Source organism: Phacochoerus africanus, chromosome 7 (genome assembly GCF_016906955.1).
Source record: "Phacochoerus africanus isolate WHEZ1 chromosome 7, ROS_Pafr_v1, whole genome shotgun sequence".
Taxonomy (NCBI): domain Eukaryota; kingdom Metazoa; phylum Chordata; class Mammalia; order Artiodactyla; family Suidae; genus Phacochoerus; species Phacochoerus africanus.
Window position 1 is genome coordinate 21,647,345 of NC_062550.1, and position 18,549 is coordinate 21,665,893.

At 51.8% G+C, this 18,549-nt stretch overlaps 1 protein-coding gene across 3 annotated transcripts; it reads left to right on the forward strand.

The window, feature by feature from the left end:
• Positions 1-857: 857 nt before the first annotated feature.
• HOXC4 (homeobox C4) lies at positions 858-16,591 on the forward strand. 3 transcript variants are annotated; one of them, XM_047786801.1, is made up of 3 exons: positions 858-1,130; positions 13,716-14,918; positions 15,413-16,591. In XM_047786801.1, exons 2-3 carry the CDS (start codon positions 14,480-14,482, stop codon positions 15,766-15,768), a joined length of 795 nt encoding a protein of 264 aa, XP_047642757.1. In that variant the 5' UTR covers positions 858-1,130; positions 13,716-14,479; the 3' UTR covers positions 15,769-16,591. The 3 variants fall into 3 exon arrangements, with proteins under 3 accessions (XP_047642757.1, XP_047642758.1, XP_047642756.1); XM_047786802.1 differs by lacking the exon at positions 858-1,130 and having other exon boundaries at positions 12,357-13,832; positions 13,978-14,918; XM_047786800.1 differs by lacking the exon at positions 858-1,130 and having other exon boundaries at positions 12,357-14,918.
• Positions 16,592-18,549: the final 1,958 nt, after the last annotated feature.

Consider the following 18,549-nt stretch of genomic DNA (forward strand, 5'->3'; position numbering starts at 1 on the left):
GTAGCTGTTGGGGGTTTTCCTGGCGTCCCTGGTGACGGCCTGAGATGAAATGAGGCCCCCCGGAGGCCTAGAGACTCCTGCTGTGAGTGGCGTACAAATGGGTGTGAGAGTGGAGGCAACATCTTTTCTGGGCTGGCCAAGAAAGCCCTCCAGCCCTGAGGAAAGAGTGGTCTCTGGGGGATGGTGCCCTGGGGCCAGACTCAGAGGGGGCTCCCTTCAGGTTTCTAGGAAGGCACTGCAGAGGCTTCAGGCGCAGAGGCACAGGTCCTCCCCACCTGCGAGTGTGTACCCTCCCCATGCGCCACCACCACCACCACCACCGGGAGCTAAGCCAGGGCTTCATGGGAACTCGGGGTCCCTGAGGGGACCAGCCCAAATTGCCAGGAATTCCAAACAGGGTAGCTTCTCATCCAGGCCTTGAGAAAGGGGAGAGGAGGGAGGGGCGAGCAGGTCTGCAGCTCTTCTGTGCAGGGGGAGGCACCGCCTTAGGGGCGAGAGGAGTCCCCAGAGTGGAGAGGTGTCACTGGGGAAGGACGTGGGTGGCATGCCCCTGCCGCCCAAGGGACTGAGGAAGAAGCAGGAATCAAGCAGAGGCGGAGCACCCAGGCAGATTCTAGCAGGATGAAGGGGGGCAGAGCCCCACCGCTCTAGGGCACTGTCTGCACGAGGTGCTGAGGCGTGCCAGTGCCCAGGTGGAGAACTCCCCGAAAAAGCCTTCCCTCCTCTCGAGGTCTCAGTCCTTCACCAGCCGCCCCCCACCCCCCAGCCTTCCACCGCTTTATTCCCGGGGAAGCGTTGGGATCAGAGCAGATTCTCCGCAGTAGCCTTGGGAGAAGTTAACCCAGAGTCTCCCTTCCTTGCACCCGCTAACCTCAATCCTCCCCTCCCCGCCAGTCTGATTTTGAGGGTTTCTGGAAACTTTCCAGCCAAACAGCAGGAAGATGGGAATTTCCCTTCTATAACTTGACTCTTCCCCTCCCTCAGGCCTCCCCAGGGTCTCGGGGAGCGAGTTTAAGAGTCTTCAACGAAGAATTTAGCCAGGGCCGCAGTCCCACACCCAGGCAAGACGCATCGCCTTCCCTGACTCCGGGCCAAATCTCAGCCCCCTTCCCTCCGCTCTGCGTAGCGAGGTGAGTGAGTGTGTTTCTGTTTTACAGATTTAACCGGGCGTCTCTTGGGGGATGGGGTGTTCTATGACTTTCTTGTCCCCTTCTCTGTTTCTTAGCTCAAAATTCCATTTAAATATCACCCCTTCTTCCCACCCTAGTAATCATAGATCGTCCTTCTTCTCAAATAATTGGCCTCAGCCAGTTTTATTGCTCTTTTGTAGGACAAATACAAATGGAAGTAATACAAACCGGCCCCGAGATTCTTGGTTTTCCCCTCCCCCAAAGGCCGAATTTTGGGGGGGGAGCGGAATGGGCGGTCCATCAGGTGTCAAGGCGCCCCAACTAACCCGGAAAGCTTTTAATTTTGTTCCTAGGTCTTTAACCCTAGAAGAGGTCAAGCAACCAATCAGAAAGGCGCTAAGCAGGGTCACATGGCCTTCACCAACCAATCAGCCAAAAAGTACTGGGGTCTCTGTCTCGCCCTTCCCCTGAAGTCCTCTTCCTCCCTCCCCACCACCTTCTATAGTTTCTGCATCTGCCCTGTCTCTGATTTGAAGAGTTTAAGTGAGGGTGAGAATATTCTAGCCCCCTCCCTCTGTCCCTGACCCAGCTCTGGGGAGTCTTTGGGTTGTGTCCTCTAGTTCTAAGAAAGTTGTACCTCCAGGTCAATCTCAATTGTACAGGGATCTGAGGTTATGGGTGCATTCTCTGCATCATTCCCATGTTCTCCCCTGTGTTCCTACCCAACACCCCGGACTTTGTAGATATGCACTTTACATTAGGCTACACGTGGACTGCAGCCCTGAATTCAAATTCTGACTCTGATTAGTTCTTAGACATTTACCTTGCACACATTTTCATCCTCTGGATCCTCTTGGGGGCAGGTGGAAGAGACCTCTTGATTTATCTTTCTGGACATGTCCCAGAAGACATTAATTAGCTGTAACCAACTGCCTCTGGCATGGTTGAGGAAGTGAGCAAAAGCGAAGACTTTGAAAGCTGTGTTTGGTACCTTTAGTTTGTTGAATAACTTCAAGCCAGTTGAAAGAATGGTTCTGGAAAAGGGAATGAGCCCAGAAAACCAGAACTCTTCCCCATTCTCATCCCCATATGAAACAGTTGATAGATTTAAGTCCCCTTCCTTTCCATTCTTTTGACAAGATCTAAAGGTGATGATGATAATGATGATAGTGATGTGATGAGCCTTTGTCCTGGCCGATGGCTATCAAAGGACACAGCCACTGAAAGTGTGGATTGTGATGTTCATGCTTACATAGGTCAGGTCAGAACAAGCAATGGGTGATAAACTATTTCTGAGCAAGAGCATCTGATGGCCCAGCGCATGCTCATGTGTCTCCTGAATGCTTGGGCTGAGCCCTGAGCCAACCCACTTGCGGGGCCAGACCCAGGCATTTCTTCCCCCACCCCCTAGTCTTCAAGTCTTCGTTCCAGGGTGAATTTTCTGATTGAGTTCCCCTTCCCTTCCCTCCTCCTTCTATCTCATGTCCTCCTTGAGCTGACTGATGAGCAGGAGTTCTGATAGCTTGGGCCACCCAGACACCTGAGGCCTCCTGGGGGCTGTGTGTCAGGGGTGCCAGAGTGGGAGGGATAGCCCAGTTTGAGCCAGGCTTTGTCAGCACCCTCCTGCTAGTTTGTCTTCTGAGTGGGGCTGATCTGGGGATGATGCCACAGGCCAAATGGAAAGGATTAGAATGAGAAGCCAGAGGGAAGGCAGTCCTTCTCAGAAACCATCGCACCCCCACTTCCCACGTCATCTTCAACCCCACTGCTCCACTGACTTCCTTCAGGAGTTAGAATTGGAGCACGCAAACTTATTTTTCCCTGGGAGATGGTGTGGAAGTCTTGTGTGAGGCCAATTCTCACCTCTCTCATCCAACTCCGAATGGATATCTCTTACTGGAGGTTGCAGAGCCCCTGAAAGTAAGGATGGAAACGCAGGGGGGATTGGCTGTAACTAAGCAGGCACTGACAAGAGAGATTTTTGTTTTGTTTTGTTTTGCCTTGCCCCTTCTAATAGCCAGGTAGACTTTCTCTGTCTCTTTGACACTCCTCCTCTTTGTAATTGCCTTGGGCTGAGTTTCTGAGCTGAAACATCCTTGTCCTGGGCTTTAATTCTGTGTGTTCTTCTCCTGGAGAGAAAAGCACTGCTCTGAGCCTCCTCCTCCTGGGACTGAAGGCCTTAGAGGTGGAGAAGGGAGAGAATCTGCATTCAAGACCCCCAGCTAGGGCTTTGGGGCTTTTTGAGATTCAATTTAAAGAAGAGGCCAGCTGCTAGAGGGCCTAGAAAATCACATCCCTTTTATTGGGTCCTTGTTATCCAGAATGGTGTGTCTGTTCGCGGCTTTGATGGGCCTCCAGGAGCCCAAGGAGTCTGGACTGAGGAACTGAGGTGATGGAGATATCTTTGTCCTTGTGTCCTAGAGAGGAACCCTGGGGTCCATTTCCTTCTCCCATTCCTAGGAAGAGTCTCTGTGTGGGGGCGGGGGGTGGAGGTGAGGGCGGGAGGAAGATGAAACTTTGGACTTAAGAAAGTTGGGCTAGGTTATCCTGGACTCTGTTCAGCCTCTGATGACCAGGCCTTAGAAGCCACAATGAGAGTCTGAATAGAAGGCTCTGGGCATGCTGGGGAGCCGGTGCAGGAAGGAGGCTGCTTTTGTACACGTGACACCAGTGCAGAGAAAGTTCCACCATGAACTGCAGCCCCATATGAGTGGGGTGGAATGTGTGGGCTCGGTTGCCTGGGATCCCGCCAGCACTGCATGGGCCACAGCTCTCAGAGTGGGTGGAGTGGGCTGGGTTCTGCCCTTGAAAGATCCCTGTGTCTCCCAGGCCTGGAACACCACCTCTGAACACACAACAGTATAGGTATGTGCCCGTGGTGGGGTATGGAAGCGATGAGAAGCCCAGGCTGGACACAATAAACCAGCCTTAAGCCAACTTCCCGGTCCTTGTCCTGCCCCATTCTTGCCATCAGCCCAGCCTGGAGACCATTCATCCTCCCCTCCCTCTTCCTGCTCTCAGGCCCTGGGCAACTGTTGAGTTTCCTCCCTTCTGCCTCCCTGGAAAACCAGACCCCTGGAGCAGCCCCTACAGATGGTGGCAGCTAGGCTCGTGGTGACCTTTAGTGTCCTATTGGCCTGTTGGGTTGTAGGGGTTTGGAGGGCAATGTGGGCCTCAGAGGCCAGACCCTTAGCTGCTCAAATCTCCCTTGACCAGCTCTCCAGGCTCAAACTCCACACGTCTCAGGACTGCTGCTTTGCTCAGATAGTGGAGAAAAATCTCGTCTAGTAAATATTTCTTTAAGAAGTCAACTTTCTGGGTGGAAAACCCAGTGTGTGTGTGTGTTTGTGTGGAATGAAGGAGTAAGGGTCAGGTCCCTCATTTTAGATTGTATTCCCCCCCCTCCCAGGGTGGAGGATGGGGGCGTGAGCTGAGGTTTTATTGAGGGTGCTTTTCCTGTTGGGAGTAGAGACGGGGTCATAAAAGCCTAGAGGAGGCTGTTTTGATCTGGTGACTTCTCAGGAAGTAGCATCTGAGCTTTTGCTTTGTAAATCACTCTCCCCCAAGCTAGCCAGCTAGATTGGATTGCACTTCCCCAAGCCCACCTGGGGCCTTCCTTACCTCCCTTTCCCCAGGAAAGCAAAGGAGAAAAATCAAAAGAAGTTCAGTCCCCCCCACCCCACCCCAAATCCTCTGTCTCCACCAAGAAAAGGGCTCATTGGTGAATCTTCTCCCTCAAAATTCCAGATGGAAATATCATGTCCCCTTTCATTTTCTTTTGCCTGCACAGATCTTGGTCCTCCAACCCCTCCGTTGAAAAGGAACTAAAAAGGCAGTCAGCCCCTAAGCCTGAGGGTGGATACTGTGACTCCCAGGGGCTCTCCCTTCTTCTGGGGCTGCTGTCTCCCTGTGACCCCTTTCCTGAGCCCCAAACCCCTCATGACAAGGTGGGACTTCAGGTGTATAAGAGTGAGCTTGTGGAGAGAGGCATAGGATTGAGACCTATCGAAGCCTCTAGGGTCCTAGGAATGCAGGAAACTCCCTGCAGAACCTGTGACTGGGTTTTAGGTAATTAAGGTAGGTGCAGGGCTGTGTGCGACCACCCACGGCCTTCTCCCAACTCTCTGTAACCCAGACGTCAGGAAACAAAATCCCAACGTTACCTGAATGGCTCCATTTTGTAATGTCAATGAGGCTTCTCCTCCTAAAAACACCCCACCTTCCCGCAGGTCCCTCCCCCAGCCTTGGGCTGGGAGCTGAAGGGAAGAGACGTCAAGAGCCCGCTACCTCTGTCTCCGTTCAGGCTATTTCAAGTCAGGACACTTTCAGGCCCAGGTGTCAGGGCTCCAATCCATTGCCAGAGAAATTCCCCATATGCTGGAAATGAGGCCATAGAGTATACAAGTTCCTGGGCCCTCTGAGCCCTCGCTTGTACAAGCTCCTGTTTACTTTGGAGAAGTCTGGGCTGGGGCCATCCCAAACCCACAAGCATCCGAGATTCTCCCTCGTTCTTAAGACTGGATGCAAATACACGTGTCCTTATAGAGAGCCAAGCGATCCTATAGCTGTATATATGACCATGTATTTATAGATGGCTGTGTGTGTAACAGGATGTATGTTTTACACCCCTCTCTACTCCACATTTAAATGCAGATTTATAGGTCTTTAGATTTATAGATCCACAGTGAACATAACAATCCTGTCAAATTCCTGTGTGCACATTACCAATCTCTCTATGGTGCTGGATGTATAGGCTGGGATGTTACTGGTACAGCTCTCTCTAAATAGCTGGATGAATATTTGGTGTTTTTTTTTTTTTTCCCCTCCTCAGTTGGAAAGAACTATGCATATGTTTGCTCAATGTCTCTTTTGAAATTTTTATCTAGATTTATGCAAAAGTCCCAGCTCATAAAATAGGCATATATTGAAGCTACATTTTTTGGAGATCTTTAGAGTCTTTGCTGCAAACTTAAATATTTGAAAGTATGTTTAGAGATGGTTCCATAATGCATATATCTCGATGTAGGGGGCATAGATCTCCCCGTAGAAGGATTTACACTTACTGCACCTCTGTGTGTGTGTGTGTGTGTGTGTGTGTGTGTGTGTGTGTGTGTGAATAAAGACATCAGGTGAGTGGGGATAGGGACAAATATCTTTTGGCTGTTTTGCTTATTAAAGAGGGTGATTCTGTAGTTATCTCCATGGCGATCTCTAAATAGAAGCCAAATGAGTCATCTGCCCCCTAAAAACCCACTCTAGGAACCACAGCCTCTCTCCAGGCTGTCCCTGGGACCTGAAATCCCAGCCCAGGCCCCCCAACCTGCAGTATCTCCCGAGACAGCCACTAAGAAGCGGGAGAGAAGGGAAGAGTCCTCTGGCTCCGCTCCTCTTGGCTCCCAGGGTGGAGAGGCTGACAGAGGCAGCCCCAACTGGGCCTTTGAAATTTGGGGAAAAGGATGTTCAAGTCTCCCACTATTTCTATAGGGTGCCCAAAGAGTGCCAGGGTCACTACTTGACCCATACATGCCTCCTTCCCAATTGTTCTTGGTGCCCTGGGCCCAATTAAGCGGCAGCCTCACTCCCAGCAGCCAAGCTCTTATCGGGCGGGATTGATGCCTCCGCGGCTCCTGTATATCATTTCCAAGATTTTTTCTGTCCAACTCCTCGGCTCCTTTGGCTTCCGCGGCTTTGACTAATGATTGCTACAGATGCCAACGTCTCCAGAATCCTAATAGCCAGGCAGGCGGACTCTTATTTACCCGGCAACATTGCTGCGGGGGGCGGGTGTGTGGGGAAGGGGCTAGGGAAGCAGAGTGTGGGGTGTTGCAGGTCTGGGGTGTGGGGGCGGACAGGGAGAAGGTTATGAAACTCAAGTTTCACTGAACTTCTTCCCCAATGAGAAAGACATTCGCAACTCACTCCTCTCCCAGAGGGAAAAATAGAATCATAAAATACTGCTAATAGTAACTCACAGCTTGCCTGTAGGAAAGGATCAAAGAATGAACAGGACATGGGAGAATAATCAGAGAAGTGTTTATTAGCTGTAAATAGATGAGCGATTTAGGCGGGAAACCAGCGGTTTAAGGAGGAAAAAGAGGTGTATTCTTTTGAAGGAGAGAAAGGGAAAGTCAGCCACTGTGGGAGAAGGGGCTCCTTAAAATTTCACGTCTTTCCCCTTCCTCTCCCCACCCCAATCGGGTTTTCTAGTCTTTGGAAATACCTCCCCTTCCTCCCTTGGCCTCACCTTCGATCCCTCCGGCCTGGGGGTGGCCAGCGTGTTCCTGGACCCCGATGCCCCGCGGTCACCTCCAGGAGGCTGCTCGGGGTGCCCGCTGGGGTTGCCGAGGTGATGGGGCCTCCGTCTGGGGCTGGGGGAGCAAAATCAGACCCGATGGCCCACTGCGGGCTGGGGGCCGCCAGCCCTATGGGAGTGGTGAAAAGTTGCGGCCAAATTTGCTTCTCCCGGAGCTTCTGGGCTGCCGGCGGGCCCGGGTCTTTGGGGGAAGCGGCTGGAGCTTCCCGCTGAGCCTGGAGCCGGGCATGGTGCTTCCTCGGGTCTCAGTGCAGAGCTTCCCCTACAGACACACCTTATTCGGGTGAAGAAAAAGATGAAAACGCGGAGCAGCCCCGCTCCAAGCCTAGGCATGGAATGCTAACCCCAACACGGAACATTTTTCTGTCAGAGAATAATGGAGCACAAAATAATTCAGCAAGGCGAGTGGGCAGGAGCACCGTGTGGGAGCCCCGCGCGGTGGGGCGGCTGCTGAGCGGCCCGCGCCGCAGAGCCCGGGAGGACCATTTCGTTGGAGTGTAGGACGAGGCCGCAGCCCCGGACCCGGAACCAGCCGCCCGAGGGCCAGTCTCTAAATTACAGCCCTTCAGCAGGACTCGGAAATGCAAAAAAAAAAAAAGGGGGAGCCGAAAGATTTAAACGGTCGGAGGCAGAGGCGTCCCGACGCGGTCAAAGCGAAAATCAATCACGTAATTAAAACGGGGAGAGCACGAGGCCCGAGGCTGGGGGTCCCGGATTCGGAGGAGGCGGCCTAGGTGCGGGCGGAGGTGGGCAATCGGCCCGGGGATGGGGCTCGCCCGCCGCGGGCCGTAGCGCGGAGGGGCTGCGGGGAAGTTTATAAACAGATCGCTATTGATTCCTGCTTGACTGGGAAGCAGGCAGTGTGTCCTCCCCCAGGCCGGGTCCTGAGGCCGCCCAATGGCTTCTTCTCCGGCTGCCCCATTTTTATGGGGTTGTGGCGTGTGGTGAAAGGCCGCTCCCCCCATCCCAGTGGTACCCTGATCTGTCCAGGCAAGTTTGTCTGAAGGCTCAGGTGGCACCAAGACATCGCCTCTGGGTTTGAGGGGATAGAGGGAGGTGACACCCTAGTTTCAGGCACTTACAAGTTGCCCTGGGTCTCTATTCCGCCAAGCCAGGAGTCTAGGTTTGCTTTTGGAATGACTCCCATCTTTGAGCCGAGGGTCGGAAGGGAGGAGGGTGGGCTTCTTAAGGGCCAGCTTGAGCCTGAACTAAGCTTGGACCCCTTTGGGCAGGGAAGGCGAAGGAACAGTTCCTGGAAGAAGAAAATAAGGCACACGGGGAGCTCAGTTTGCGAGTGACCGACGTTTTTGTGATTATTGAGGTTAATGCTGCTAATGATGGGCAATGGCTAGGTCCGCCTGGAGAGGGTGAGCCTGCCACAGCCCTTTCTCAGCGAGGCATCTCTGGAGAAGTCAGGGCTCCCCAACTTGGCTGTGGTCGGGGAGAATGAGATAATGACCTTCCCTCCCTTTCCCCTCCTTAAAAACTCTAGGAAAAAAGGAGAAACCTTAAAAAAACAACAACAAAACCCTCATCCTCCTCCCCCCCCCCATTTTCCTCTGCTTTTTCCAATTCACAAAATGCATCATCTTTGGGCACTGGGCTTTTGCCAGGTGCTCTTCAGTGCAGTAAGTTCAGTAAGCAGTTACCTGACCAAGTCCCCCCTGAATTCTGTTTCTGACCCTGGAGGAGACCCAAGATTCTCTTGCCTGCTCTATACTTAGTCTTCTCCAGTCTCTACCTTTTTTGGTGCTGGGTGCCTGATTCCAGGAGTCTCTGGCAGCTCAGAGGCCAAGAACAGATGAGGGCATGAGATGCCCTCATCAGCCCCCCAAAGGGATCCCAGCTTCGCATCGGCTTCTTAATTCTTTGAGCACCAGGTCAAGGAGCTCTCCGTAAGCTACCCTAAGTCAGCCTAATTCCTGGATCTTTCAAAAGCACATTTAGATTCCTTTAAAAGTAAAAGACCTCTCCCCTTCCAACAGGAAGGTTCAGGTTACAAATCTCCAGCAGCGCAAGCCTCCTTGTCAGAGTTTTCAACAACACAACAACAACAACAACAATTAAAGCTTGCATCAAAGGGCGACAGGGACACCCCAACCCCAATTTTAAAGGGCATACAATCCAGCAGCCTTGTTCCCGGCGTGGGGGGGGGGGGGGTAGCAGTAAGCAGTCAGTGAGGCCAGGATGAGCAAGGAAGGGGGTGGGGAACCCAACCTCTAACTAACAATTTCTCCAGCATAAAAATGAAACATCAAATTCGTTAGCCCAGGGCCTTCATTTTTCCCTTTCCACATTATAACTAGTTATTGAACTCGCTGGAAGATCTAAAGGCCATTTGCGAAGAGACAAATTTCAATGGAGTTTCCCCATCAATAACCCCATGGCAGTGACCTATTGGAACAAGTCAAACACCCGAGGTGAAATGCAGGTCACTCTGTCTAACCAATATTAAAATGCGGCCACTTTTTAAAAAGCCACTTTAAACGAGATTTGAGGAAAATTGAATTCCAAGGAAAGCAAGGCAAGGAGGGGGAAATCACGAGAAGACCTTGCCTATGGTCTCCGAACAAACAAGAGAAATTCATCTTTAATATTTTAAAGGGGGGCAAATTAACATTCCATGATTGCTTTTTTTTTTTTTTTGACTATAAGCGATTCCAGGAGGGAAAAAAAAAGGTTGAGTATTTTCTGGTGACACGTCTGGGTTATTAAAATCATTTTAGACCAATTCATTACTTTTACTGACAAGAGATTTAAGAAAAAATCAATTAAGCATTTGCATATTCTTTTGCATACATTAGCCCTGCCTGCTGGCATTAGAAAGGGACAAAAACACACATGTGTACATACGTACACACACACAGGGGGAAAATGGGATAAGAGTCTTGCTTTAGTTTGGGATTTTCAAGTTGCTTGGAGAAAAAAAATAAAAATGAAATGAATTACTTGATTGTATACCATCTAAAAGTCAATTTATTTGAGGAAGAGGAAAGAGACATGTAGCAGTTTTAATCTCTAAAACAAAAACCACACACACACACACACACACACACACACACACACACACACCCACACCCCTCCTGCACTTTAAGAGCAGGGAAAGGAATGACCCTCATTTTCCTTCTCTTTGCCCTCCAAATCCTGAGTTGGTTCTCCCACTTATTTTTCTCCCTAGCAAAATCCAGGGCGTCTGAGAGGTGAGATTTTAATGCAGCACAGAATCTGCGGAGCCGCTGAGGTCTCTCAGCCGGCAGCTTGTTACTGGGGAGGGGAGGAATATGGGTTATCCAACGGTCAGTATGGTAATCCGGGCACAATAAGGCCTCGCACACAATGGACACATATTTTTCTTCAGCAGTGTCAGAAGGGAAGCGCTTTGTACTGAAACATGTTTCCGAAAGAGAAACCAGATCGAGATTTAGAAAGGATATGGTGGTGGGGGGGCGGCATTTGGAGAGCGATCGTTTGGAGGCTGGCGAAAGGTGATCAGAAAAAAGAAAAAATAAAATTGGGGCAGCGAGAGATGGAGGGCAGAGCGGGGGTTGGAGATCCTTGGGCTGGTGAGGCAGGAGGGTGAAGCACAAAAGGAGATCCACGGATTCATCCCAGGCAAGAGCTGCTTTAGTGCCCCCCACCCCCATTAAACCCAAGAACAAGCACCCTCCGAAGGGATCTTATGTCTGTGCTTGCAGTAATATCCAGATGAAAATGCTTGGATGGATGTGTGTGGTTGCTATCTGGCTTGCTATTTTCCCCATGTGATAGGCGACTTTCTGGCTATTAAGATATAGGAGTCCAAAGAGAGTTTTTTTGGTAAATGATGTAGATGAATGTGGGCATATTTGGGGGAATCTCTCAGACTTCACTTTCTGGATGCGCGTGTCGAATTTGCTGTGCAAACCTGGAAGGAAAACTCCATCTATTTATGGCGGCATAAGGAGACATTTAATACACTAATAAATATTAATAGTATGAATGCATATGTATTTGTTAGCAGTCATAACCAAAGACGGATTTGACATTCGGTTGGAGGCATCTGAACTCTCTGGATCTACCCACACACTCTGGCCCGAAGTGGGTTTCCTGCTCCCGTTCCCTGGACCCACCTGCACGCGCTCAGAATCCTGGGGGCAGGGGGGTGAGATGTAAGGTGGGCAAAGCCTTGGGAAGGCCTCCCTAACAAGCCCAGGAGGGTGAAGAGATAGAAGAAAAGCCGGTTGAGGCGGGGCAGGGCTGGTAGTTGGTGAACGCTACGGGTTGGGAGGAGGGAAGCCAGGTGGAGACAAGAATATTCTGGGCCAGGATGGGGTGGAGCAGCCAGATCCAGGTGCAGGCCTAGAAGGGAGGGTGGGAGTGGAGCTGGAAGGCTTCCTTCTTCTGCAACCTTCCCCACCCCACCCCCCACCCTACCTGAGCTCCCTGGAACTTTGACTGTCCCCACGGGGCAGCCTGGGGCAGCCTGGGGCTGGGTTCAGACTTTTTATGGAGGCCAGCAGTCAGCATGGGCTTCCCTTTGCCACGTCCAGCAGCTTATAGTGAACCCACCCCCACCACCAATAATTACAAAAAACAAGACCCTCACACACTCCAAGCCACTACCAACCAAAGAGCAGCCTTCCCTTTCTCACAGTCTCAAGTTCCTCTTCCAACCAGACCAGCCAGTCCGCACACGCACAGGGTCCTGGACAAGGAGTGGGCAGGAGTTCTCAACCAACTTTAGAAATGTGAGAATCGCCTCGAGGAGATGGTCAGCCTGGAGGGGATTTGGTTCTCTCACCCACCTGGTGGCAGGGGGCAGGCACTGTAATCTTGGGGAGAGGGTATCCAGGGAACCCCCCCACCCCAAGCACCCACTCCTGGTGAGCCTGGTTGGTAAGTGTGGGGAGCCTGAGCCTGGTGGGAGGGAAGGCGGCCAGGGGCCCAGGCAGGGGGATTCAGTCCCTTTGGGCATCAGCCGTGGCCCAGCTCTCATTCCAGCCCTCAGGGTGAGCCCTAATTTGGAAGTGGGGACCCTCTCTGGCATCCCCAAGGTGGTGAGAGACAGGTTGGAAAGCTCCTGCCGTCGGTCTCCCTCTCACAAGGGTTTTATTTTTTTTTCCCTTTCCCCTCCTCATTCCCTTAATTGCAGATGTTCTAATTAAACCCTCAAATAGTTGTTATGCCGTTTTAAAAGGTACTTATTCAAGTGTCAACCAGGCTGGGCTGGGAGGAGGCAGCGTAGGGCGGCGAATTAAAGGTAGATTGACTAATCACAGCGGCGATCATAATAATAAAATCAGAGGGAAAAAAATCACATTACGACTTTTCGTGGAAAGGAGGGAGCAGGCAGCCAGCGGCCGCCAGCCCTGCGCTGCCGCCGACACAAAGAGTGCGGGCGATTCCGCGAGACTGATTTATGACGTTTTACAGCCCTATAAAAGCTGTAGCGACGAGGCAAGCGCTCCTACCACCGCTGGCAGATTTAGTCTAATAAATAAAACATAAACAGTTAACTTTATGTGTCACTTTTATTGTTATCAAGTAAAATATAGCCGAGCCCCGGCAAGCTATGATTTTAAACTATAATTGTTATCAAGTACAACAAGGGGACCCGGCTCCCTCCCTGGGCTCTCCCTTCTGCCACCCCCCCCCCAACTCTGACTTATGGGATCAGTTAATTGGAATTGGTGGCCTGACGTGGCCACCCTAACTGGGGGGGGTGGGGTGGAAAGCTGCTCTTCCTTGCCCCCTCCCTCCTCCATGGCCCTGCCACCCCACCATCAGGGTGTTCTTGTGGGTGGTGGCAGAGCGAGGGGAGGGGGCAGGAATGGACTAGAGACCCCCCCCCAAGGCTCACCCAGCCTCTCCGGCTTGGTGAGCTCACCCCTCAGCTTTTGGAAAGCAGCCTAGAGCTGGCCCTGGGGGATGCGTGTTTACATGTAAACACATGTGTTACATGGATACAATCCCTGGCCGGAAGCAGGATCTACCCACACAGGCCTCCCTCTTAGCTAGGTCTGCCCTCTGTAGGGATGGAGAAAGAAGAGCTCCCAGGGCCTTGGCTGGGCACCATCACAGGGCACTGACCCCTGGCAGATCGCCGTCCTCCTAGGGAACCAGCCTTGGAGCTAGTTGTCAGGAAGCAGCAGGCCAGACCGAATGGAGAGCGGAAACAGCAGCCAGCAGGAGAGATCCTCTGCGCTGGGCTGGGCAGGGAGGGTCAATGGGTACTCGGGGAGGGCAAGGCTTCTGAACTCTGCTTTTGCCAACCACTTCCTGTCTCTCTTCAGCGGGGGCTCAACCCCCAGACCTCCAGAAATGACGTCAGAATCATTTGCATCCCGCTGCCTCTACCTGCCCGGTCCAGCTGGGACCCTGCCTCGCCGGCCCCATGGCCAGAGGGTTGGGTGAGTGTGTCTGGGGAAGGGGGCTGGACGCTGGTCTCCTTGGAGGGGAGGCACCCCAGGCTCACCAGCCTCCTGGGCTCGGCCTGGGCCCCTCCCCATCCAACCTCCACTCCAGTCCTCATTCAACTTCCTCTTCCTGCGAAAGAGGGGCGCTGCCCGGTGACCTACACAGACTGAGAGAGAATCGCCATGAATGGAGACGTCTGGAAAAGCTCGGGAGCCGAGGCCCGAGGGGCCCGCCGGAGGCCCAAGGAGAGACCCTGGGAGGGGGCCGAATCGCAGCCTCCCGACAGCCCCCCAACGCCCAGGCTTTGGAAGGGAGCTGGGGGCTTCCCATCTCCTTTGGCAGGGGTGGGCTGTCAGTCGGCGGGGGTGTGCGCTGGGGGCACCCCAGCCCCTGCCAGTTAACCCCCCATCACCACCCCCCGCCCCAGCAGCAGCAGCAGCACCACACACACACACAAAAAAATTGGATACATTTTGAATAAAGCGATTCGGTTCCTTATCCGGGGACTGGGTTGCTCCGTGTGATTGGCCGGCGGAGTCACATGGTGAAAGTAACTTTACAGGGTCGCTAGCTAGTAGGAGGGCTTTATGGAGCAGAAAAACGACAAAGCGAGAAAAATTATTTTCCACTCCAGAAATTAATGATCATGAGCTCGTATTTGATGGACTCTAACTACATCGATCCGAAATTTCCTCCATGCGAAGAATATTCGCAAAATAGCTACATCCCTGAACACAGTCCGGAATATTACGGCCGGACCAGGGAATCGGGATTCCAGCATCACCACCAGGAGCTGTACCCACCACCGCCTCCGCGCCCTAGCTACCCTGAGCGCCAGTATAGCTGCACCAGTCTCCAGGGGCCGGGCAATTCGCGAGGCCACGGGCCGGCCCAGGCGGGCCACCACCACCCCGAGAAATCACAGCCGCTCTGCGAGCCGGCGCCTCTCTCAGGCGCCTCCGCCTCCCCGTCCCCAGCCCCGCCAGCCTGCAGCCAGCCAGCCCCTGACCATCCCTCCAGCGCCGCCAGCAAGCAACCCATAGTCTACCCATGGATGAAAAAAATCCACGTTAGCACGGGTAGGCAACTTTGCTTTTTGCTCTCCCCCTCCCTCTCCCCTTCCCCAGTGCTCCCCACCCTCCTGGGCCCCCTCCGGCCCCGTCCTCCTTTCTCTCCTTCCCCCTCTCTCTCCAGGAGCGACTCTGGGTTAGCACAATTGAACTGGATTTACGAGCGAGAATGGGTAATTACATCCCCCATAAATTTTATGGCTTAGCTACTCTGGGCAGTCCGAGCCATGTGCTACGATCTGTTATGTATGTGTGAAAACTATGCTCGCTTTCTAAGGGCGCATAAATAATTCAGTGTCGTTACAATGAGGATTCCCCTCTTATTACACTACAAAGTCTCCAGCTTCCTTCAACTTCTTTATAACCCATTTAGCTTGATGACTTTATTTCCACCACCCCCTCCTCCTGTTCCACAGAGCTGAGGATGGGGTGAGGGTGGGGGGCGGGGAGCCTGCTGCCTTTGAACCCCACTATTTGCTTTTCCCCTCCCCCTCCCCCCCCAGTGAACCCCAATTATAACGGAGGGGAACCCAAGCGCTCGAGGACAGCCTACACCCGGCAGCAGGTCCTGGAATTAGAGAAAGAGTTTCATTACAATCGCTACCTGACCCGAAGGAGAAGGATCGAGATCGCCCACTCGCTGTGCCTCTCTGAGAGGCAGATCAAAATCTGGTTCCAAAACCGTCGCATGAAATGGAAGAAGGACCACCGACTCCCCAACACCAAAGTCAGGTCAGCGCCCCCGGCCGGCGCTGCACCCAGCACCCTCTCGGCAGCCACCCCGGGCACTTCTGAGGACCACTCCCAGAGCGCCACGCCGCCGGAGCAGCAACGGGCAGAGGACATTACCAGGTTATAAAACATAACTCACACCCTGCCCCCACCCCAGGCCCCCCATCCTCCCCTCACACACAAATTGACTCTTATTTATAGAATTTAATATATATATATATATTTTGGTTCTTTTCGCTCTTCCTCCCACCTTATCCCTTGTCAATTACAAACAGACAAAAACAGATAAACAGGCCCCCTGCCCTTCTCTCCTTTCCACTGTTAAGGACCCTTTTAAGCATGTGATGTTGTCTTAGCATGGTACCTGCTGGGATTTTTGTTTTTTGTTTTTTTTTTAAGGCCACTTTGGGGGGTTATTTATTTTTTAAGGAAAAAAAAAGCTGCAAAAATTATATATTGCAAGGTGTGATGGTCTGGTTTGGGTGCATTTCAGGGGAAATGAGGAAAAGAAAAAAGGCAAGAGATTTTTAAGCAAATTCTCCTCCTTCTCCTCCTCCCCCCCCCCTTTCCTTAGGCCTTTTGCATTGAAAATGCACCAGGGGAGGTTAGTGAGGGGAAAGTCATTTTAAGGAGAACAAAGCTATGAAGTTCTTTTGTATTATTGTTGGGGGGAGCTGGGAGGAGAGGGGGGAAGAGAGCAGACAAAGCTAAATGCATCTGGAGAGCCTCTCAGAGCTGTTCAGTTTGAGGAGCCAAAAGAAAATAAAAATGAACTTTTAGTTCAGAGAGGCAGTCTATAGGTAGCGTACCCCCTCCCCCCTCCCCATCGTGGTTATTGTGTTTTTGGACTGAATTTACTTGATTATTGTAAAACTTGCAATAAAGAATTTTAGTGTCGATGTGAAATGCCCCGTGATCAATAATAAACCAGTGGATGTGAATTAGTTTTACGTCAATGTCTGATGGTTTCTTTTTATGCCCCCTCCTCCTCCTGGCCTGCTAACATCCCACCTTCTCTGTGTAGTTGCCTAAGTTTACTCTAAGCAAACACACAAATCTTAACTCTCAACTCCAGTTTCCCAATGTCCTTAGAAGACCCAGCTGAAGGTTTGGGGCAGAGGATCTCAGAAGAGGGGGATGCGGAAGATGAGGGCTGATTTCTTCCTGAGTCTGCAGAGGCCAGACTCTCCCCCAGGGTCCTTGGAGTGGAGCTGGGGTGTGTGTGTGTGTGTGGGGGGGACCCTCACTTTTCTGTAGTTAAGCAGAATGCCTCTTTTGTCCATTTTCCTCTCCTCTCCCTTCTCTCTGCTGAGCAGGCCTGCCTAATTTGCAGACTAGAAGGCAAGTTGAGGGAGTTGGGAGCCAGAAGAGTGTTTCACTTTGGGGGGCTCTTTGGGGATGAGAGATGAAGGATGAAACCCTCTCAACCTGCCTGTTCTCCTTAAAAGAAGAAACATTTTGAGCTGGTGATTCTGAAGCAGCAAAGTGACCTGTCAGGATGGCTTCTCTGTTTGTTTAGACTTGGAAAGAAGGGTGAAGTGGAGGCCAGAGGCCTGGGAGGCCCCCTTGCATGGGTAGGCCTCAAAGCCTGATGCCTGGAGATAAGGAAGGACTTTTATGTTTTCTCCCTCTAACTTTTATCACGGACCTGCCAGGTATTGAGAAAAGACACAGGGAGAGGCAGGCCCTCTTCCTACAGCCTCCCAGGTCCTGCAAGGCTTGGGGATAGGCAGAAAAAGGGTGCCTGGTTGGAAAAAAAATTTTTTTAATTGTTTCCCTGGGGACCAAAACAAACAAACAACTGAGCTGGGTTACCTGAATAATTCATTTAAGCCAATGTCTCCAAAGAAGTCTGATCCTGAGGCCCAGGCCCTAAGCAAGACCTTCTCAAATTTTTGTTTATTGAGAGACGGTAAGGGGACAGTTCATCCAAATTTCAGGCTGGAGAGCTATCAGAAGTGGGAGGAAGAGGGAGAAGAGATCTGGGGGAGAGGGGAGCACAGGATACTGCTCTTCTCTCTCCCCCAAATTCTGGAGTGAAAGGCAACAGAGGAATCAAGTTCTAAAAATGTCTTTGGTGTGTTTTGGATTCATTTCCTCTTGAAGCATTTGCAGGCTGATCCTGTGTGTGTGTGTGTGTGTGTGTGTGTGTGTGTGTGTGTGTGTGTGTGTGTGTGTGTGTGTGTGTGTGGTGTGTGTGTGTGTGTGTTTGTGTTGGGGGGAATCCCTTGGTCCTGGAGGTCTACTTTCTCCTCCCTCAATGATGCCCTGGGGACAGCAAAGCATGCTGCCTACAGTGTGAGGAAGCAGGGCCAACACTTCTCTGGAGTGATTTTAAGGAATCAAGTAAACTAGGGGCCAAATCTGACTGTAGCTCCCATCCTCTTGAGGCACGCGTCTTTGGGGCAGAGGAAGGGGGTCTAGCTGTGCCTGGGGAAAAGGGAGGGAAGGTCTGAGGGGTGGACTGGGGTGTCTTTCCAATCCTGTAGGGAAGCTAAGATGGAAAAGGGGGCGGGGGATGGAAATTAAGATCCACAGTCCATTCTGAACTTTGCTCATTCGGTTTCAGGGAATTTATTCCCTCTCCTCCCTAAAGTGGAAGAGATGAAAGCAAGGAGGGGAAAAATCACTATCTTTTATGTCTTAAGCTTCTCTCTGAACTTGCTGGAGGGACGCGCTCTTGCTCAGGAAAAGCAGCATAAGAGGACTGGGACAGTTCTTTTATTTTTCTTTCTTTAGGGACTTCTGTTTTTCCTTCCTCTTCTCCCATATAACTCGCAGAGTCACTCTGTGTGTGTTGCTCTCTGTCCCCCTTAGTGTGAAAAGGGGAAGCCTCAGACAGCCATAGTTTGTGACAAATGAAACAAAACTAAACCCCCTTCCATTTGAGTTTTTGGACATGTTGGCC

Coding starts and splice junctions, on each gene's coding strand:
- HOXC4 (XM_047786801.1), top strand. CDS start 14,480: ATGATCATGAGCTCGTATTTGATGGACTCTAACTACATCGATCCGAAA. Junction 14,919..15,412: donor AAAAATCCACGTTAGCACGG/GTAGGCAACTTT, acceptor CTCCCCCCCCAG/TGAACCCCAATTATAACGGA.